The following is a 23,161-nucleotide window of genomic DNA, read 5'->3' on the forward strand; positions in this document are numbered from 1 at the left end:
AATCTGATAATGACAATAGTCATAATGAATTCGGTTTTCACAGGAAACGTTCGTTAGATGAAAACTTCGAAAATGAGCTTGATAACACAAGGGATTCTGTACTAAGCGGTACTTCACAGGCGCTTTCGGAACAGCCATACGATGGTGAACCACAATTAGTGGTTATTGATTTCGAGTACTGTGCATACAATTATAGAGGTTTCGATTTAGCCAATCATTTTCTCGAGTGGACTTTTGACTATACTAATGCGGAGTCACCATATTTCTACCATAAGCCGGAGCAGCACCCAACTAAAGAGCAACAGGTAATTCTCCATTGTTTCGGCCGGTAAACGAGCAAATAGTGGATTATGGATTTGTTCTTTTACTGGGGTAACTCGAAAAAAATTAAATCATGAGCCATGGAATTGTCGTTCATCATAATGCCTTTTACAGTGCAGATTACTTAGTCACACAAACCATAAATGCGCCTTCTTCCTCTCGTCATCCAAGTTTGAAGTGACCTGAAGCCCTTGTATGGGTTAAGCGATTTGCTTAAGCTCAGTTCAATATACACCTCGGTGTAGCAAAAAGGGTGGCCGCTGAAAGGAAAACGATTAGGTTGTCGCCTTAGGTCATTGTTTTTTTATTTCAACAATTCACATCATATGCGAGAGCACAAGTAATTATTCTCTTTTCTTTTTTTAGACATGCTGTGATATATGTTGCTTGAATGCTACATTTTAAAATTTTTACTACGCTACATATTGAAAGCAACTAATTATTATTTTTTATGTTGGTCGTCTTAAGGATAAGTTCATTACAGTATATTTAGCGCACGTCATCGGCGAAGGGCATGTACCAACTGCAGCTGAAATTTCAAAGATAAATCGTGAAGTGCAATGTTTCACCATGGCCTCTCATTTGTTCTGGAGTCTTTGGGCGATAGTGAACGTTTATCAAGAGATCGAGTTCGGCTATTGGGTATGTCTATTTTCATAGTGTGATATTTTTACACAATCGTTATAAATACTATAATTTTTTTTCGGTAGGAATACGCCATTTGCCGATTACATCAATACGTTCACTGCAAGAAACACTACTCGGCACTGATCAGCAATACAGGAAAATTGACGGACATCGAGTGAGACACTTGGAGATATCATAAGATCTCAAGTAAATTATCACTTTATACTTTCTCGTTTCACTCTAGAATTCAAGAAAGATGAACAGCTGTCCCGACCGCAGTAATAAAAACAGGGGGATCGATTTTGAGTTAGTTTTTTTTAATCGCACTTGTAAGGTATAAAAAAAACAGTAGATTCTTATTCAGTCCAGATAGAAGTTGAGAACTGCTTGTTTTTAGGTGTACATTAAAACGACATTTTCAACAACGAGTCATGACTAGGTGTATCAGTATTACTGATTATTTATTAACTATTCAAAAGAACAATAGAACGGAAACTATTTTACGATAGTGTAATACATAAATCTTATATTTATTGAATAGCATTTTGAGTGTTTGATACTGCTCACAAATTTTCTTATACTTTCCTAGTTTTCCCCTATAACATGATTGTAACTTACGCATATAGATCCTAAGGTATGACCAATAGTTCTTTTTTAAGTTTACGTTGTGATTCGATTTAGATTGTAATAATTCGGTAAAGCCAGAGACTAGTGATCCTATGAAAGTATGACTGATCGTAGTTAGGTTAAGATTGGAATTTGATATGAATTTAAGCCCGATCGATCCATTGAAAAAACGAATTTTTCGATAGTTATTAATAATGGTAAAATGATTCTCGTTCTTTAAAAATGTGTAATATTAATAAGACTTAACTCAAGCATATCAACGATTAGACCTTGAAATAGTTATATAGAATGCTGAGTGTGCTAATGCTGAGAGATTAATGAAAAATTATGTGATGATGAAACAGTGAATTTTACGGCGTAAATAATTGAATGAATCGACGCATCAGATTTTTATTATAATGCATTCACTTTTAAAAACATGTAGCACAACCGTACCTTCAACCATCTCATCTGTGCCATTCATCTCATGTATTAAAACCATTAGTTAGAGCAGAGGTCGGGAACCTTTTAACGCGGAAAATAAAAAAAAATACAATTTCCAAAATATTAATGTTTTTAAAGAGACACAAATATATTTTCACCGTTTCAAACCTTTCACTTAACTTAATAAAATAAATAAAATTCACAGTTAAAACTTTTTCTTGCTGTAGCCTTACATCCAAAAATGCATATGACCCACGAGCCGCAGGTTTCCGACCACCGCGTTAGAGCGAGATCTAAAAGAAACAAGCAAAAGAAAATGCCATCTCCAGACAGAACCTTTGCTAATGTTTGTCTTTAAATATTGTACACTTTTCGAGCTAATTTATCGGTAAAAAACTTCTTATGGTTGACGTAAAGTTATTGGCATTGAAATCAGTTGTTTGTAAGAAGAATAATATTCAATACAACATAGTGGATCTAGTAATGACATGACCATTGGTACCTTTATCTTGTTTTCGTCTAAACTCTGCATGAAAAAATAACATGTTGTTTGATTGTAGTTGTTGAAAACAAAACAACATTTCTATTAGTTCTATCAGCGTACATAACATTTTTAATCAAATTAAGTAAATCGACTAGCTGTAAATTGAATATAAATGTATGCTAAGAGAAAACGGATACAAGGAACACGATCCAAAACTTGAAATGCGCGGATTGACATTTTTACTACGACGTGATTATATGATCTACATGGAACATACTTTGTGATTCCCCGACAAGGTTTTTCTTCTGAATAAAAATCTGATGATATTGCCAATGGAATAAAGAACACATTGAAGAATAATGTAGTTACTTACGCTCCATATAATATAAGCCATTAGCAGAGCTTTTGAATTTCGCGAACGATTTTCTCTCAATAAATGGGCTTAAATATACGTTATACAAAATTTGGTTCGCTACATAAAATATCACATCCTACTTACTTACATCTAATTATTTTAATAGTCTTATATGATTAAGGTAATCACATGGTGGATGCTCGCATCCATCAGCTCCTCATACATAAAAATTCGAAGAACGCAGAGAAGTGTCAAATTTTCGTATAATACGTTAATGAAGATATTGCGTTAGGGTGCAATTATAGTGTTGCTTAAGTGAAATTAAATTTCACCTCTTTATAGGGTACCAGGTTTCATCAGTCTTAATTTTTTAAATACACAGATTTTTTTCAATACTTGGCATCCCTGTCCTGGCTCCATATAAAACAGGTTCAAAGATTTTATCGTTGATTCGAAATTACACCTACACTAGTATAGAGATGTGTTCCACATCAATACTTTCATGTTCATATTGCGTGTGAGTCCGTCGTCATTGAATGGGTTAGTGACGGTGCAAACTTTTTTCAACTTCCATTTTGAAGAGTAAGATGCTTTTGGTAAGAAATGGAGAAAATTCAAATAATTCTTTTTGCTTTTGGTGAGAAATGGATAAAGCATAATTTATTCCAACTCCAATTCCGGACAACTTAACTGAGCAGGGGTGTTTTCAAAGCTGACCATTTCCATTGCTGCACACTGGAAACGCAAATCTTTGTTAGAAAATGTTTTCCCTATGAAGATCTTTTACACCATCCTGCTGCTCGCTTCTTTCCAACAGGATAAGCAAGCCTTTGGTGTGGTTTTGCTGTGTGTCCTGTTGCGACAGTTCTTCGGCACAATTCTGCTGCCTGCTTCATTCTAAAAGCGTGAGGTTTCGGTGGTGCTCTCACGTATGTCTTGTTTCGACAACCGTGGCACAGAAAATAATGGGAAAAGTTGAATGTTAATCTTTTATACCCATACAGTTTTATAGTAGCAATTTATTGGTAGTTGGATTATACAAATCCTCCTACAGATCGATGAGCTTTCAAAATTATGACTGAATATCTTGGACAGAAATAAAATGTCTTGATATTCGTTGATACCAAACATTTCAGAAAACTTTAATTTTGAATTATTTGTGATTATCACCCCTATTCTGTATTTCGATCGAATCGGATTTAAAAATTTACCTTCTGTAATTCGATCGAGTGATGCTTTTTTATGGTAAACTCGAGTTACAGAATCCGATTCGAACGATATACAGAATCGGGGTGTATGTCAACTGAAAAAAATACCATAAATTGATGATCATATTTCCGATTGTAAGTAGCAAAAATTTGTGTTCATACGTTAGATACAACAAAAGATATTCACGATCAAAAACATATCAATCTCTCAGAGGGTAAATTTTGAAAAGGAGCCCCATTGTGAAGTAAGTTGTTTTTACGACAAAATTTTTGAGTAGGAGAAAAAAGAAGCCTTCTCTGCTTTTTTATAACAAAATGCATCGCGACGAACTATATGACGTTTTGTTTTCCGACCATGGTTGGAAAGACGATTTTCAGAACTTCATTCTCAATAAATGATCTAAATGAGGTGTTGAGATGTTTTCATGTGTTGAAATTTATGAAAACCACTGAATGTCAAAAACGTGGTAGTAAGTGAATAAGCTTAGAGCTACATCAGTCTTCAGTTCAGCAACACCATCGCATGGTATCACCTATGGCAGGACCTGACATATGGCTTCTTTTTCAAGAAAAATATTTCTCTTCTAATTTCGATTGCTCCTTGTTATAAATTATGCATCCCTTGCGACCACTTTTTCTAAAAAAGATAGTTATTCATTCTGAAAAGCCGAAAACCTCTTATAACATGCGGTTATCTATCACTTGTAAACATTTAGACAAATGTTATAGCTATGAATTCATTTCAATCAGATGTTTGTTTTAAAGAAATCGTTTTATTTACAAAGTTTAATAACATTTCTCAAGAACACTTAATTTTGAATGATTTTTATTCTTGTTAATACGTAGAGCCGTCTTGAGTTAGTTTTAAATTCGGTCAGTATCTAACGACGAAAACGGATTAGAAAAATGACATGCAAATTCAGCTATGTAATGAAAACCGCGAAAATGTTACCGCAGAGACGGGACTAGCGTAGTTAGGTTATAACCGCAAAAATTATTTTCGCGGTTTTCAATATTATTCAATTCAGTTACATTCGCATACCATTGTTCCAATCTGTTTTCCTCGTTAGATACTGATAAAATTTAAAATTAGCTCAAGACGGCTCTTAGTCTTAACAAGATTAAAAACAAATAATTGAAAATCAATCGTAGGATATATTGTATTTGAGATCACAATCGTCAATGCTGTGACCACACATCAGCTAAGACAATCAAATAGATGATGACGCTGATGTACTCCATAGGCAGTCCAAAGAGTCAGTGAAGTGAAGTTAGACTTGCGATTCGGTGTGTGATGTTTTCTGTTGGATGGGTTCCCATAGAGATAGAACTATAATTAAATGCTGTGGCGCCCAAATAATGCGAAGAATGCTTGGTTCTTCTAGTCAATTAGACTGTCTCTTCAAGTGTTTCCATATGTTAAACAATTTCCCCGGTTAGGAGCTAGCTACGGGTTCGAGTCCCGTATTTACGATAACATTCTCACGGTTTTTATTACATAGTTGCTTTCGTATGTCATTTTTCCAATCTGTTTTCCTCGTTAGATACTGACTTATTTTTGAACAATGAATTTTTGTCGCTCTATCACCCAAGTATCCAACATACATACAGATTAGAAAAATACTGATAAAAAGAAGTAATTAAAGATCTGGTGATATTCTCAAGTACAACCAGCACGATCAATATCCATGTCACACTTCGTGATTTTAAGCTTTCTCTTTGTATCATCCAGTGATTATATTTATCTTAAGTAAGTTGACGCAAACCAGAAGAAAGAATTTGAGAGTGAATCGTGAAGGCCTAAAAAAATCTTTCGTGATTTGACGAATCATTATAGCGACACGAACGGAAGTCAGTGTAAATGAAAACCAACGGAAGACTCTCAACGGAAGTCAGTGTAAAAACCCTTCTTAATCCACCTAGTGGTGTGATAATGCCTTTCTCTTCTTTCATAACAGTCTCATGAAAAAAAATTCCAAACTTTTATTAAATAATTTCGGATACTAATTTTTTACCCCAATTGTTTCAGATTGATTCGAGTAGTTCACAAAAGCATGCTTCAGTGTTTATGTCACACAATCAGCATAATTTTTCCAAATTAGTGCTTGACATTTGCGTTGCCTATTTGTATGAGAACAGTAATGCTAATCTAAAAAAACCATTCTCAGACCACTTCGTGGAATTTTCATATATCTTGAAAAATCACCATAGGGGGGAGTACATGAAATTTTCGAAATCGAAAAAAAATTTTGATGCCAAAAGGCTTAGAACTGCATGAAACGTCGAGATTTAGTGTCATCTCGAAAAAAATTTTTTTTTTTTAAATCGACTTTTTGGGACTTAGAAAAAATATCAAAATTCCCAGAAAGTTGATTTTTTCCAAAAAAATTGTTTTTTTATATGACACTAAATTTCGATGTTTCATGCAGTTTTAAGAGTTTCGGCATTAAAATTTTTTTTCGATTTTGGAAATTTCATGTACTCCCCCCTATGGTGCTTTTTCAAGATTGAAAATTGAAGAAAATTGAGCGCGTTCAAATACAACGCTTTTTGTCGGTTACGTCACTTATACAATCATATCTCCGGAACCAAAAGTCACAGCCATTTGATCTTCGATCTTGATCAATAGCCCGACAGTAGCTTTCAAAAGAGCCCAAGTTTGTTAAAATCGGTTCAGCCATCTCTGAGAAAATTGAGCGCGTTCAAATATCTTCTAAAAGTGCACACACACACTCGCACACACACACTCGCACACACACACACACACACACACACACACACACACACACACACACACACACACACACACACACACACACACACACACATACGCACAGAAATTTTCCGATCTCGTCGAACTGAGTCGAATGGTATATAACATAGGTATATAACACCCATAGGTCTCCGAGGCTCCGTTCGAAAGTCGGTTTTTCCAGCAATTCTAATACCTTTCTATAGAGAAAGGCAAAAAGCACATTAGTCTACACACAGAAAAAATTATTTTAAATTCAAATATGTCTCGCTTTGAATTCAAAAATATTTTGTTTTGAATCAGCGCCTATTTCCATTTTTCTGTGATTCAAATATATTTGATATTTAATTCAAATCAAATAATATTCGTTTCTACACGCATAGAAACAAATACGAATTATTTAAAATTGAAATATAATGTGCTTCGAATTCGAAATCACGAGTTCACTTGGAATCACATTCAAATGTTATTTGATTCAAAGAAAATAGATTTTGTATTGTCGTTTGTATACAGGGTCCGGCACTCGAAGTGTAACCAATTAAAAAGGCCATAAATTCAGTTTGGAAAATTACTTTTACTTAATTCAAAGTACAAAATATGTAAAAATAATACAAAATTCAGAATCAATTCACTTTTGCTCGATATGACCACCTTTTGCCTTGACTTGATGACTTGAGAGAGCGAAGGAGTTGCTTCGTTTGGCCGAATGTGACTTGCAGGTATTTTGGCCCACTCGCGGACAATAACTTTTTTCAGCGCCTCGAGACTGGTGTATCTTTTAGTTCGGACTTTGCTCTCCAAAATGGCCCAAAGAGAATAATCCATTGGATTCGCATCTGGTGAATTCGAGAGCCATTGTGTGGACGTGATGAAGTTCGGAACGTTGTTTTTCAGCCATTCTTGGTTCACTCGAGCTTTGTGAGACGGTGCCGAGTCCTGCTGAAACGTCCATGGTCTGCCACCGAGATGTTTGTCTGCCCACGGCTTCAAAGCAACCTCCAGAATACTTTCCCGATAATATGTCGCATTTACCTTGACGCCAGGCTCGATGAAAACGATTGGAGAGCGCCCATCTGCGGTTACAGCGGCCCAAACCATTATCTGTTGCGGGTGCTGCCTCCTGGTGGCCAATCGATGACTCAAATTCTCGTATGAACGGTCGGTCAAGTAAACCCTATCGTTTTGAGAGTTTACGAATTGCTCAATTGGAAAAATTTTCTCGTCAGAAAATACAATGTTCGGAAATTGACCGCTTTCGGCCAAACGAAGCAACTCCTTCGCTCTCTCAAGTCATCAAGTCAAGGCAAAAGGTGGTCATATCGAGCAAAAGTGAATTGATTCTGAATTTTGTATTATTTTCACACATTTTGTACTTTGAATTAAGTAAAAGTAATTTTCCAAACTGAATTTATGGCCTTTTTAATTGGTTACACTTCGAGTGCCGGACCCTGTAGAAGCACGTTTGTTCTTGTTTTCTTTCATGGAAAATAAATGAAATGGTGGTTGTAGATTGGTCGAAATTTGTGCAGGATTGGTTGGCCGAACTGTAATTTTAGCTTAAAGCAATGTACACTTGAATATTCGTGAAATGTTAACCTTCTTATGAACGGAATATGATATTATGCTAATATTGGAGGAAAAAAAAACTTGAGAATTAGGTAATAAAAGTAAATCAAAAATATTAACAAAGAGAATAAGAGATTAGAAACACTTTGCTTTCACATCTCATCCAAGTCAGTTGATATAACAAAACCGCTTACATTCGGGACGGAAGAAACCAAGTACAGTATTGTGTAGTGAACAATACCAAACGAACTCGAAATGAGTGAACCAAACGAACAAAAGCTACCGCCGACACGAAAGAATACAATTGTTGTTGACTTAAGGCAGTGCAAAATTCGACCTTCGATACAAGAACTTGAAGGTTTGCTTAAGGATCTTGACATTAAACATGTGCATTTACTTCAATGTAACAAGACGAATAATGTTGTTCACATCCAGTTATATAAAGAGTTGGATGCAACTCAATTCGCAAAAGACAATAACAATGTGCACTATGTGAAGCACGAAAACATTAAGTACAATATTCCAGTATATATGGAAGATAGTGCTATAGAAGTGCGTGTGCATGATCTTCCCTCAAGCGTCACCGATTCTTATATTCGCAAAACTATGTCCCAATACGGAGAGATTCTCTCTATGGAAAAAGAAAAGTGGAAGAATGTTTTCCCCGGTTTTCTAAATGGCGTATGTTTATTACGCATATACTTGAAGAAGCCTATACCTTCTTATGTGATTTTCGGTCAAGATACAAGAATTCCGTGCAAATCACTTGTTACCTATGACAATCAGATGGCCACATGTCAATATTGCCAAAAAGCTGTTCACTACGGCAAGCTTTTGCTTATGTAGTTTATCAGGACAAGGAGACAACTACACCAAAGGACAACGGTGCTTCCTTCACACCATCCCCAACCAACCCCAGTACACCTGAAACAGCCACCAACAACAATGAAGCATCCCCTTCAACGAAACCATCAGTATCCACGAACAAAGTACACCAGCTGCAGTTAACAACTTACCCTCCAACAAAGACATCATATTAACAAGATATCCAGCTCTCACATTTTCCGAACAAATCATTGGCAACATCCTTTTTTGCGAGCATGTCGCCCTCAGGTGAGTCCGCATCGAATCTCATACATAGAAGTAGGGGAGAGAAATGTCAAATTCGTGCGCGCCCAAATAGCAGGGCTGCGCACCCATACAATTGACATGATATGTTGAATTTGATGCCGTGCGATGGCGTTGCTGAACTGAAGATTGATTTCGCTCCAAGCTGACAGGGTCTGCCTCCAACCAACCAGCAACTGCAACCAATGTACAACAAGGCGGATCTACAGCAACTCTCAACGAGCCCAAGACTACGATAAACAAGGAAAACGAAAATAAAACGGAAATCACACACAACGCCGACGATGAAGCAATGGATGATGAGATAAGCCGCGGACGAAGTGACCCCCGATCCTCGTTGGATGGAAATGGAAACTCATCTCCCCTTAGAAAAAGGGTGACAACGAGATCCAATAGCAAAAAAAAATTAAGTAACAAAAATGTAAGCCAATCGGCCACGTACAGCTTTTTCACAAAAAGGCCAGAATAAAAATTTTATTATAAAAAAATCAGTTATAGAGCTGTGAATTTTTTATGCATGACATTTCGAGCCTAGACATAATTACTTTATACAATTCACGAAGACCAACTGGTTTATCCCCGGTCTCCTCTATACATATAAGGTTATTGTATACAGAGCTGCGCTGTCGAGAAAGTGGTAAGAAAAGCAACGCATTAGTCGCTCTCAATCTGTTTCTCAAATTGGTTGTGTGATATTATTGTCAGCTTAAGTTGTTACCGGTTAATGATTCGTAAAATAGTTTCCTCAATGGTTATACATTTTGTTCAATTCAAAAACACACTTTAATTCTTTGAGGTTGGATATTTAGAATAAATACAACTAATAACAGTTAGTTGTCTATTTGTCAATATCAACTGCCAGGTAAAATCTAAAAAAGTAAAATGTAACATTTCTCGTTTCGTTTAGCTACCGCCTAAGCGATCGTGTCTTTTGGGTTTGGTCAAAGGGTAACAAAATATCGTATTGAGTTGTGTTTATGTTTTGTATAGTAAATGCACGCAAATGTTTCCACTTTGTTTATACATCTCAACCTATAGGAAGCAAATTTCATTCTGTAAATTTGTGAATTCTCTTAGAACGTTAATATCCTTGGAAAACTTTGTTTCTATTGCTTTTGTAACCATCAATCATCACACATAATTACGCGTATCATTTATTTAGTCATTCACACCATTATCAACAGTAGCAGCGACGCGAGAGCGAAGTTCATTAAGCTGGGTGATGGTTGTCCGTGTTTATGTGATCGTATCGTTCATTACAGCCTTAACGTTGTGTTGCGTAGATTGAGTGCAGTTGTCAAGCTCATTTCAATCTTGTTTCCAATGGTTTTTCGAAGGTTTTTGATAAGACCAGATAATCTCGTTCATACTATCTGGAGAAACAAAGCTCGCAAAATTTACGGCAACGATTGCAGCAAAGAGATAAAATTACGTACTTTGTGTTCATCGATTGATCCGCAGCAACAAGGAGAAACCAACATGGTTGATTTCAACACTGTCAATCGGTGAGTAGTGTTAATGAGTGAATTTCGTGTGCATCACTGTGGTTTGAAGGCTTTCTTTCACAGGGTTGTGTACGAGACACGACTGATCACGATGACAATAAAAATGCTACTCAACTAACTCATCATTAGATCCTAAGGTTAATGTTAGTATTTAAAATGACATTAGTTTAAAAACCTGTTTGTCGAACCCGCCCAAAAGTACTCGAAACGATATGATTTGGATTTCAAAAAGTTTCAACCTTAAATTCCAAATCTCTCATCGTCAAGTGCGTTTAAGAAGTATCTATCATAATATTCGCAACAAAAACTTTTCTGCGAACTTTCGCTTTCGTCTTGAGATTTCTATGCACAACAAGCGCCACCCGCAGTCCCGTACTCGGGATTTCGTTTCGGGAGGGGCCCAAAGATGAAAAAAATAATATTACTGAAGATTGCTGATGTACCTAATTCTCGGTGTGCCTTCACGGGTGTTTTTCACAGACCCTTTAAACTTTTCCACTGGAACTGTTATTGTATTACATTTCTTTACGTTTACTGTCTTGTTATTTCTGTAACACATGTTTGAGACCTGCCAAATAACTATATATCTGTTTTGCCTTTCTCATATAGAAAGGCTATACAATCACTGCAAAAACCAACTTTTGAACCGAGGCCCGGAGAGCCGAATGTCATATACCATTCGAATCAGCTCGACGAACTGAGCAAATGTCTGTATGTGTTTGTGTGTGTGTGACAAATTGTCACTCACTTTTCTCGGAGATGGCTGAACCGATTTTCACAAACTTAGATTCGAATGAAAGACCCTACGCCCCAATACAAAGTTCTAGAATTCTATCTGGATCCGACTTCCAGTTCCGGAACTACAGGGTGATATGCATAAAAAATGTGAAAATAATGCAATAAAAATGTGAAAATAATGTCACTCGCTTTTCTCGTATATGACTAAACCGATTTTCTCAAACTTAGACTCTACTGAAAGGATTCATGGTCACGGTTCCATACAAAGTTCCAGAATTTCATTTGGATCCGACTTCCGGTTCCGGAGCTACAGGGTGATATGTACCAAAAATGGGAAAATATCGTCACTCACTTTTCTCGGAGATGGCTGAACCGATTTTCACAAACTTAGATTCAAATAAAAGGTCCTGAATTTCTTGCGAAACCGACTTCCGGATCCGGAAATATAGGGTAAAGTGGGTTAAAAATTGAATACCATCACTGAAAATGGGGAAAAACCTTAAAAAAATGTCTAAATCGACCTCAAATCTTTTCCTATTGATAGTTTTTCTCAGTAGACGGTCAAACAAACCGATTTCGGTTATTCTTTTAAGAATTGAAGAAAACTATTTTGAATAATACCACAGTGTTATATGTGATAGTATGATTGATATGAGAAACACCACTAGGTGGATTAAAACAGGTTTTTGATTTTGGGAGAGGCCATGGTTGTTGATCATGAGATTTGCATAAATTGAAAGTGAAAAGCAGCTTAGTTGTTTAAACCAATCGTTCAATTCATTGCACTGAAATTACATTTGCAATAAACTTTATTTTATAGTTAGTCTCTTCGAAATGATCGCCACGATTTAATATGATTGAATGTTATTTTCAATTGAGAAACCATCAAAAATAGAAAACTATACGGACTTTCGGTGAAACTCTCAACGGTTGGGCACGTTGTATCGTGTTAGTCCGGAGAAAACTCGAGTATTTCGCAAGAAAGAAATGATTTTTATTCGTACTTAGCCACACAACGAGATTTTCGTTTGTAGTCCAGTGAAAAGAAAGCTCATTGGACTACTAACGACAATTAACTGGTAATATAGCCTAAGTTGCTGTGCCATCAAATCGGCGTCATCTCAAGTGAGGTGACGCCGACCAAAAGATGAGAAGAAGAAGAAGAGAATTATACAGATTTAATTTAGTTTTTGAAAGGCAGTATTATGTCCTGTTTTGAACGATATTTTACCTTAATAACTGCTTATGATCCACACATCCATGCTAACACTAATTGGGAATATAACGCTGAATTTCAATTTTCAAGAAATAATTTATCAGCAGATGTTGCCAGCATCGTGGAAGTGTAGATTTGTGTGAATGTTATTCTCCACCTTCAAAAGTCTACATAGACTTATCATTTATACTAAAAAATGAAAAGAAAACATATTTGAGAAACGCATTGAGTAAACAAATAAACATACTTCACTATGATTTATCCTCGGCGATTAAATATATGAATGAATTCAATAAAACGAAAATAAGTGACAGTCGGCAGAAAAACTGATTACAAAAACCGACAAAGGAACCGTAATAACCGGTCATTCGGATTTTGCATTCAAAGTTTTTCTGTCGGGTTCTTATCAAAAAATTATATTGAATCGATTTTTGTATAGCGAAATCCGTGTCCGGCTACGAAACCGTATGACATTATACGTGGAACATCTTGAACTATTTGGAAATTTCGGTTATAAATAATACGCTCTTCTATAAATCGCTATCGCTCTTCTATAAAAAAAAAAACTTCTGTTCACTCATTCTTCTGAAGTACATTTTTTGCCGTTCGCTAACGGATTGCACACCTTAATAGGTATTACCATAAATTCTTTTATCACTTGTGAGATATTGTCAAAAAAGTCTCAAAATTTGAAAATTCAAATGTAAATAACTCAAATCGGATTCAAAAACAACGTATTGACCGACGGGGAAACCTTCTGCGATTAATTTGATCAATATCGATCCAACCATCGCTGAGATCGATTGAGCCAATTGTATAGCATTCTTATATCTGTACAAAGGTAGAACGGTAATAAGAATCAGTTTGAGACATCTTTAGATATACCTTTGAGGGTAGGATTATTTTTATTGTAAATTTATAAATTTGACGGGTATCCCACGAAGCTGGTTGTTAAACAGTCGCCTGTATATCCGAAAGTATTTTCTGTTCAACTTTGAAATTTTGCAACTATGTTTTCAAACAACATAACTATCAATCAAGGATAATATGTGTATCGAATAAAAATTGATTTCCCGTTTCATGACCCAAATAAAATCCAAAACAAAAACACATTAAGCACTCCCGCTAACAGTTAACATTTTTCAATATTTCAATTAACGAATACTATTTACTAATGCACTTGGTCGATGCCAGGAAAGTGATGCATTAACCTTGTGTCGTTTGCATAAACTTTACATTTTGATGTGTTACACAAGACTAAATATAACGAATATCAGGTGCAGTAGTTGTGTAAGGTATAGTGCTTTCAATAAGGTAATGTAATGTCGTGTATAATAGCAATTTATGTATTTCTTATCTTGATAACGCTCATCACTTGAAAATTCGATACTAAATATCATTAATAACAATTATGGTTATATTAATGCTTAGCTAATATGGACGATTGATTTAATTATAAAATTACAAGAAGTAAGTAAATGTATTCGATGATCGTTCAAAATTAATTTTACATAAAAAAAACGTGCTTAATCCACCTAGCAGTGAGATGATACCTTTTTTTTATCAATCCGCATGTGTTTTTGCATGAATATTCTTCGGTGTTTCAGTTTTCATGACATTATTCTAATGACCGTTGTTTTAAGTGCAATTTGCGATTTTAATCACTCATTACTCTGTAATGTCGAAACTGCATATCGGATCGAATTTGAATCTAAAAGTGTAACAATCAATTAAACATTCCATGATATGTCGAAGTAATTTCCACTTTAGAGATTACGGTAATTTAAGGTACTTCCAGAGCCAGTATTCAGGAACCAGCATAAGCCAAACCGATTCGTATGGCGATATGACGAATAAATTGCAATATTTTTGAGTCCAACTTCAAAACTTTTCGGGATTGTCATCTTCTTTATCGCTTTGAATTTTAAAAATTCATCATCCTACAATTCCAGAATCGGAAGTCAGAATTGGATGAAATTGGATTTATTTTAATTTGAACTTTTGTTTCTGAAATTCGATTTGGCTTTTTTTGAGAAAACGATTGAGCTTTGAGAAACGATTCGATACTGGAACCGGAATTCAAAATTCGGTGTAGCCGAAGTTAGACAAATTCACCTGAGTAGCTGTATAGTTTACATTTGTTTCAAAATGTTTGAAAATCAATGTAGACATCTTTGAGGAATCGTAGTGCGAATTAAATTTTTGGGTGCCTTCCGAAATGAACAACCAAAAATGAAATAAGTTTATTTGGTTATCGACTATCCAAATCTGCTAATCCGATAAACCTGATTAAGTTATATGAAATAGACATTTTTATACATTAATTTATGTGAAATAGACATTTTATCTCCGAAACCGGAAGTTGGATCTAACTGAAAAACAAGATGTTTTATAGAATCTTAAAACTTTTCATTTAAATCTTAGAAGATTGTTAGATTTCATTTGAATCAGCCAGATTCTTAGATTTCATTTGAATTCAGCCATCTAAGAGAAAAATGAGTTACACAGTTTTAATTTCGTTTCACATATCAACCTGTAGTTCAGAAATCAGAGGTCGGAATCAAACATAATTCAGGAACCTTGTTTGGAAGTATACGACTTTTCATATGAATCTGAGTTTGCAGAAAACAGTTGAGTCATCACCGAAAAAATTGAGTGAAATTATTTGTCACATACGCTATTGCTGATCTCGACGAACTGATTCCAATGGTATATGGCTGTTATGTTCTTCCCGCCATTTATTGCTGTAAGTATTTTAAATCAATATAATTATGGAATTGCTTTCAACTCGAAAATTCTGCCATCATCTGGTCTACATATGTCATATTCGAACGATTATGTTGCCTAAAACGAACCGTACAAAAATCGGTCCGAGGCAAAATATCATGCTGTACACAGTCTATTTGGTACTTAGAAACAAATGTATGTAACAGTATAAAAATCGTGTTTTATGTTGCTCCCGAGCATTTCTTTGCCAGACAGCGCTCAAAACTTCTACTGCTGGAATATGGGAAAAAGTCGCTTACACAAAAATTTTGATATCTCCGTTAAAAATGGACGGATTTTAACAATCTATGGCTTGTTGGATAGCTATTACCGTACGGAATCTAAGTCTGAAAACATATTCTGTTTTCAAGGTCAATTGTGACAGATGCTGTCAAAAAACTGAAAATTTTGACATAAAACTTCGTATAACTCAAAAAGTAAACATCCGATCTCAAAACCATTCAATAGCGTTCAGGGTGACGGGGAGACCTTTCATTTGCGACTAGTTTGATCAAAATCGAGATCTGAGATCTCGACCTCTTAGTTGACACACACACACACGCGCACACACACACACACACACACACACACACACACACACACACACACACACACACACACACACACACACACACACACACACACACACACACACACACACACACACACACACACGGACATTTGCTCAGTTCGTCGAGCTGAATCGATTGGTATATGACATTCGGCCCTCCGGGCCTCGGAAAATTTTTCGAAAGTTTGAGCGAATTCTATACCTATCTTTTATATATATAAAAAAGGTAAAAATGTAAAAAAATGTAACAACGAATTTCTCGCAAATATTTTGAAGACGCAATTACAAAAACTTCGATGATTCGTTAACCGATTTTAGTTTATTTCCATCTACCATAAAAAAATTTATCAATATAATTATATCTTTTCAGTCCTTCCCAACACATTGCGCTCTTGAACAACAAGACGTATTTTCCCGATTTACCTGCCAGTGGACCGCTGACTAGTTATCGTCAGAAGGCGACAATTGATTGGCGTAAAGTGAAACTTTCACTGAACGATGAGGCATCTCTTGAACTTCAACATAAAACATGGGATTTCATACAGAGCCATCCCCTATTCGCTCGTCCTAATCATACGCCATCAATGGATGAAAGCCGTCAACTGGCCACGAAGCGGATGTATGTGATCCAGAAAGAAAACATATTCGGAATCGAGCAGCTCCTAGAACGTCCTGATTTTATGGCATTCTTCAATCATATTCTGATGACGTACGAGCCGAGCTTTGCGATTAAATTTTCACTTGGTTTTGGCATGTTTTCCTCCGTTATTCAAGCACTAGATGTTGGACGCTTGACTCATATTATCGAACAGAATCAAAAAGGATATATTTTGGGGGCTTTCGGATTGACAGAAATATCGCATGGGACCAACGCCAAAGGGATGCGTACAACGGCTACCTATGATGTTAAAAATAAAGAATATGTGCTGAACACGCCAGATTTTGAGGCAGCAAAGTGCTGGATTGGAAATTTAGGGAAAACTTGTACTCATATGATATGTTATGCACAACTTTACACCGAAGATGGAAAGCATCATGGACTGAATGCATTTGTTGTACCAATAAGAGACCCTCAGACTTTGAATCCATTTCCGGGAGTCGTTGTTGGCGATTTGGGTGAAAAATCAGGTTTGCATGGAGTGGACAACGGTTTTGTAATGTTTAGAAACTATCGCATTCCGCGGGACAATTTACTGGCCAAAACAGGAGACGTCAACGAGGACGGAGTTTTCGTGTCTCCATACAAGGATGAGAATAGACGCTTTGGAGCATCATTGGCAGCACTTTCGGGAGGACGTGTCGGAATATGCGGTGAGATGGACTGCATTTGATACGAAGCTTCTAAAATATTATTATCAATATTTTACAGGGATAGCAAATTTGTACTTGACCAAAGCCATTAGTATTGCTATTCGTTATTCAGCTAGTAGGAAGCAATTTGGGCCAGACGATGGTTCAAAAGAGCTACCGGTACTGGAGTATCAGTCTCAACAGTATCGATTGTTTATACATCTTGCGACTGCATTTACAGTTGCAATTTTCACACTGTGGTTTTCAAAGGTGTATGGTGATATGTTTCTGAGCATTGTAATGGGAGAGCAAAAGAACCAGTATATCGGCATGGAAATTCACGCTCTATCGTCAGCTGCCAAACCAATATGCACGTGGGCTGCCCGTGACGGTATTCAAGAGTGCAGAGAAGCCTGTGGTGGCCATGGTTTTCTCAAGTTATCTACGTTGGGAGATCTGCGAAATGATAATGATCCAAACTGTACATACGAGGGCGAAAATAATGTCCTTATTCAACAAACTTCCAACTGGTTACTGAGCATAAGATCCAAAGGTTATGATTCATTTGCTCAAGTTTCACCTCTGGGATCTGTAGCATTTTTAAAGGACTTTGTACACATTCGTAACACCAAAGCATTATGGAAAAGCTCTGAAGATGCCACTGATATTCAAGGTTATAAACGTGATATGTAGTAAATAGCATTATCTGATTCTAAATATTTACAGAACATTTGAAAGCAATGAATTGGTTGGTTGCGCATTTATTAGAGGACACCCACAAGCGACTTCTGGATTTGAAACAAAATGGTAAATCATCATTCGAAGCTAGAAATGAATCACAATCATTCTACGCTAGAGTGTTATCGATAGCCTACGGAGAGGTAATTTTTAGTGTTAATAACTTTAACTACTGTAGTTTATATGTATATTTTTTGGATAGCGGGTAATGCTACTTGTTGCCAATACATTTTTGAACAACCTCGAAAACGGGCCTGAAAAAGTGGCTATCGGTCGCCTAGTGTCATTGTACGGTGCTAACGTTGTATTAAAATATATAGGTATTTTCTATCAAGGAGGATACTTTAGCGAAGTGAGAGATGCCCTCGATTTACTGCAACGTGGTTACCTGGATCTACTGCCAATGATAAAGACTGATGCTGTATCGCTGGTTGATGCGGTGGCACCACCAGATTTTTTGTTAAACTCGCCTCTTGGCATGAGTGACGGGGAAGTTTATAAGCACATGGAATCGGCTATACTACAGGCACCTGGAGCTTTGGAGAGACCAAAATGGTGGAAAGATGCAGTGTATAGGGATTACATTAAGGCCAAATTATAATATTACTTTGTAAAAAGTCAATCATTGTCTAGTGTTTTTGAGGTGAAATCCAGCAACATTAGCTTTTATATACAAAGCAAGATAATGATATTGAACTAAAAGTAAGCGCGCCTAGTCACTTAAGGCTTTATCACTGACGGAAAATACATCAAAAATGAGTTAGTTGGAGCTCTACTGTGAATTTTACGCTTTGAAAGTAAATAGAACGTAGTGAGCATAAGTGTAAGTAACCCTTATCAGAATAAAACCTAAGTAGTTATGTGGTAGTAGATTAATAGGCGAAATGTATTATTGTTTTCGTTGAATTTTATTGTGACATAATATTACTGTTGAGGCTGGAAATAAAATAGTGTGGTGGACTGTTAAGGGGAGTTTAGTTTAATTACTATAAGGTTCTGGACCCAATTTCGAAAAACGGTGTGCTTCTATTTTCAAGCGCTAGCGCACTCAGGCTGATTGTTTATGAATCAGATTGGACTACTTTTACTACTGTGATAAAAAAAACAAAGAATTTTGCAAAAGTCTGCATAAACAAACCATAAAACGAAGTATCCACGTCTGGCTTAGTGCTGTTTTTTTGCAAATACAGGTAAACATTAAAAAAAGGAAAATTGGGAGGGTTTTGTTTACGAAAACAATTAGGACAACTTGAAAAGGTTTGCGATTTCTTTTGTCTATATTTTGGTTGAGGTTTCCTTCTTTGTAATAAAACAAAACTTCGGTCTTTCCAACTGTACTACGTAAAGATATCTTCGTCGAGAACAGTATGATTTTTACGCATCCGTGTTCAAGTTATATCGATGTGGTACCGTTCTCTAAAGAGAGCAAATGATACAAATTAGTTTTGGAATGCGATATAATTACAGCCAGAATTCGCTGATTGAAGTATTACTGTACACCTTCACTAAGGGAAAAGCAATTAAGAATTTCATAAGCCTAGAACTTTTTTATGTTTATTTAGACCCGGCTTCAACCATCAATGGCCTTTAACAGGGGATTCTTATGAACCACAAAAAAATCAATTCCAATAACTAGTAAAGATTTTCATAAACAGTGTTATTATTTTCTTAATTGTTATCTATGAATGGTATAATCAATTTGTATCATTCACAAAAATTCATCAATAAAAACAAAATTCCGAATTCAATTATAGAACCAAATTTACAATATAGCAACATGATTATTATAAAATATGACATACATACTTAATTTTTTTACTGAACCTCGGAAAAAAGTGCCGAGATATGCTCATACATTTTGCCGAGACGATTACCGAATGCTCGGTAATCGTCTCGGCAAAATGTATAATTACTGAGAATCTCAGCAATAATAAATTTTTTTTCACTGTCCATTATTGTCAAACTTGTCAGCAGAAATTTTTCTGTTAACTTAGCAGAACCGATCAAGATTGAATCCGAGATTGAATCATGAATTGCCGGGTCATCAATAATCGAGCGTAGAAAGGATTTTACTTTATTATTGTATGAAATAAGTATCACAAAAGTTAATGTTGGGAAAGAGGGTGTTTTATTTAATCTCACTCTAATTCAGAAAACAAAAAAAAAAGAAAAGCGAACCCTACAAAAAAAACCTGTTTTAATCCATCTAGTGGTGTGATGATGCCTTTCTCATGTACATATAATATTGTGGTATTCTATTCAAAAAATTTCTCTTCGATTTTTGAAAGAAACCAAGTGATTGTTTATGCATAACATACAGAATAAAACAGTGCTTTGATTGCGTAAGCCATCCTTAAGAAAACGAAATGGGTTCACTATTATATGCACTTCCGGCACCGGAACCCAAGAACCGGTATAATCGAAGTCGGTTCGTACGGCCACCAACTAACATGACACACAAACTCTTCTAATACGCACCCTATAACTCAGGATTCGGAAGTCAGATCCAGATGAAATTCAGGAATTTCGTATGGGACCGAGAGACCTTTCATTTGAATCTAAGTTTGTGGAAATTGGTCAAACCATCGCTGACAAAAGTGTGTGAGATCCATTTTGGTATATATGACCACTATTTCCGGTACTTTCGGAACCGGATACCGGGAACCAGGATAGCCGGAATCGGTTTATTTAGTTGCCTACTGATAATGACTATCGATTTGTGTAGTTTTGAGACCAGTTTAGAAAAATTTTCACGTTTTTTGCTTCGCCGGTTTAAGTGACGGTGTACAATATTGAACATACTTTACCCTATAATTCCGGAACCGGAAATCGGATCCTGATGAAATTCAGGAATTCTGTATGGGACCACGAGACCTTCCATTTGAATCTAAGTTTGTGGAAATCGGTCAAACCATCGCTGAGAAAAATGAGTGAGATCCATTTTGGTACATATGACCACTATTTCTGGTACTTCCGGAACCGGATACCGGGAATCAGGATAGCCGGAATCGGTTTGTTTAGTTGCCTACTGATAATTACTATCGATTTGTGTAGTTTTGAGACCAGTTTAGAAAAATTTTCACGTTTTTTGTTTCGCCGGTTTAAGTGACGGTGTACAATATTGAACACACTTTACCCTATAATTCCGGAACCGGAAGTCGGATCCGGATGAAATTCAGGAATTCCGTATGGAACCGGAAGACCTTTCATTTGAATCTAAGTTTGTGGAAATCGGTCAAACCATCGCTGAGAAAAGTGAGTGAGATCCATTTTGGTATATATGACCACTATTTCTGGTACTTCCGGAACCGGATACCGGGAACCAGGATAGCCGGAATCGGTTTGTTTAGTTGCCTACTGATAATGACTATCGATTTGTGTAGTTTTGAGACCAGTTTAGAAAAATTTTCACGTGTTTTGTTTCGCCGGTTTAAGTGACGGTGTACAATATTGAACACACTTTACCCTATAATTCCGGAACCGGAAGTCGGATCCGGATGAAATTCAGGAATTCCGTATGGAACCGGAAGACCTTTCATTTGAATCTAAGCTTGTGGAAATCGGTCAAACCATCGCTGAGAAAAGTGAGTGAGATCCATTTTGGTACATATGACCACTATTTCTGGTACTTCCGGAACCGAATACCGGGAACCAGGATAGCCGGAATCGGTTTGTTTAGTTGCCTACTGATAATGACTATCGATTTGTGTAGTTTTGAGACCAGTTTAGAAAAAATTTCACGTTTTTTGCTTCGCCGGTTTAAGTGACGGTGTACAATATTGAACATACTTTACTCTATAATTCCGGAACCGGAAGTCGGATCCGGATGAAATTCAGGAATTCTGTATGGGACCACGAGACCTTCCATTTGAATCTAAGTTTGTGGAAATCGGTCAAACCATCGCTGAGAAAAATGAGTGAGATCCATTTTGGTACATATGACCACTATTTCTGGTACTTCCGGAACCGGATACCGGGAACCAGGATAGCCGGAATCGGTTTGTTTAGTTGCCTACTGATAATGACTATCGATTTGTGTAGTTTTGAGACCAGTTTAGAAAAATTTTCACGTTTTTTGCTTCGCCGGTTTAAGTGACGGTGTACAATATTGAACACACTTTACCCTATAATTCCGGAACCGGAAGTCGGATCTGGATGAAATTCAGGAAATTCGTATGGGACCACGAGACCTTTCATTTGAATCTAAGTTTGTGGAAATCGGTCAAACCATCGCTGAGAAAAGTGAGTGAGATCCATTTTGGTACATATGACCACTATTTCTGGTACTTCCGGAACCGGATACCGGGAACCAGGATAGCCGGAATCGGTTTGTTTAGTTGCCTACTGATAATGACTATCGATTTGTGTAGTTTTGAGACCAGTTTAGAAAAATTTTCACGTTTTTTGCTTCGCCGGTTTAAGTGACGGTGTACAATATTGAACACACTTTACCCTATAATTCCGGAACCGGAAGTCGGATCTGGATGAAATTCAGGAAATCCGTATGGGACCACGAGACCTTTCATTTGAATCTAAGTTTGTGGAAATCGGTCAAACCATCGCTGAGAAAAGTGAGTGAGATCCATTTTGGTACATATGACCACTATTTCTGGTACTTCCGGAACCGGATACCGGGAACCAGGATAGCCGGAATCGGTTTGTTTAGTTGCCTACTGATAATGACTATCGATTTGTGTAGTTTTGAGACCAGTTTAGAAAAATTTTCACGTTTTTTGCTTCGCCGGTTTAAGTGACGGTGTACAATATTGAACATACTTTACCCTATAATTCCGGAACCGGAAGTCGGATCCGGATGAAATTCAGGAATTCCGTATGGGACCACGAG

The 23,161-nt window shown here is 36.5% G+C and overlaps 2 protein-coding genes across 13 annotated transcripts in view; both read left to right on the top strand.

The window, feature by feature from the left end:
* LOC131433183 (choline/ethanolamine kinase) overlaps positions 1-2,945 on the top strand; it is a 43,837-nt gene extending 40,892 nt beyond the window's left edge. For 7 of the 10 annotated variants that reach the window (XM_058600068.1, XM_058600070.1, XM_058600071.1 and 4 more), the window contains 4 exons: positions 44-305; positions 790-963; positions 1,032-1,123; positions 1,193-2,945. In XM_058600068.1, the coding sequence (XP_058456051.1) occupies positions 44-305; positions 790-963; positions 1,032-1,123; positions 1,193-1,208 (544 nt within the window). In that variant the 3' untranslated portion in view covers positions 1,209-2,945. Of the gene's footprint in view, positions 1-43; positions 373-435; positions 662-789; positions 964-1,031; positions 1,124-1,192 lie in introns of those variants that run through there. The other 3 variants (XR_009230035.1, XR_009230036.1, XR_009230037.1) reach the window with 3 other exon arrangements.
* Positions 2,946-10,061: 7,116 nt separating this feature from the next.
* Positions 10,062-19,282, top strand: LOC131433185 (peroxisomal acyl-coenzyme A oxidase 3). 3 transcript variants are annotated; one of them, XM_058600073.1, is made up of 6 exons: positions 10,062-10,353; positions 10,829-10,996; positions 16,658-17,598; positions 17,657-18,250; positions 18,304-18,458; positions 18,518-19,282. In XM_058600073.1, exons 2-6 carry the CDS (start codon positions 10,971-10,973, stop codon positions 18,914-18,916), a joined length of 2,115 nt encoding a protein of 704 aa, XP_058456056.1. In that variant the 5' UTR covers positions 10,062-10,353; positions 10,829-10,970; the 3' UTR covers positions 18,917-19,282. The 3 variants fall into 3 exon arrangements, with proteins under 3 accessions (XP_058456056.1, XP_058456055.1, XP_058456057.1); XM_058600072.1 differs by having other exon boundaries at positions 10,062-10,996; XM_058600074.1 differs by lacking the exon at positions 10,829-10,996 and having other exon boundaries at positions 10,063-10,353.
* The last annotated feature ends 3,879 nt before the right edge of the window (positions 19,283-23,161 follow it).

Source organism: Malaya genurostris, chromosome 2 (assembly GCF_030247185.1).
Source record: "Malaya genurostris strain Urasoe2022 chromosome 2, Malgen_1.1, whole genome shotgun sequence".
Lineage (NCBI taxonomy): Eukaryota > Metazoa > Arthropoda > Insecta > Diptera > Culicidae > Malaya > Malaya genurostris.

Excerpts from the sequence above, each read along its gene's own strand:
- LOC131433185 (XM_058600072.1), top strand. The coding sequence starts at position 10,815 with ATGGTTTTTCGAAGGTTTTTGATAAGACCAGATAATCTCGTTCATACT. Across the intron at positions 18,251-18,303 it reads AGATGCCACTGATATTCAAG|AACATTTGAAAGCAATGAAT; the intron begins GTTATAAACGTG and ends AAATATTTACAG. Across the intron at positions 18,459-18,517 it reads TATCGATAGCCTACGGAGAG|CGGGTAATGCTACTTGTTGC; the intron begins GTAATTTTTAGT and ends TTTTTTGGATAG.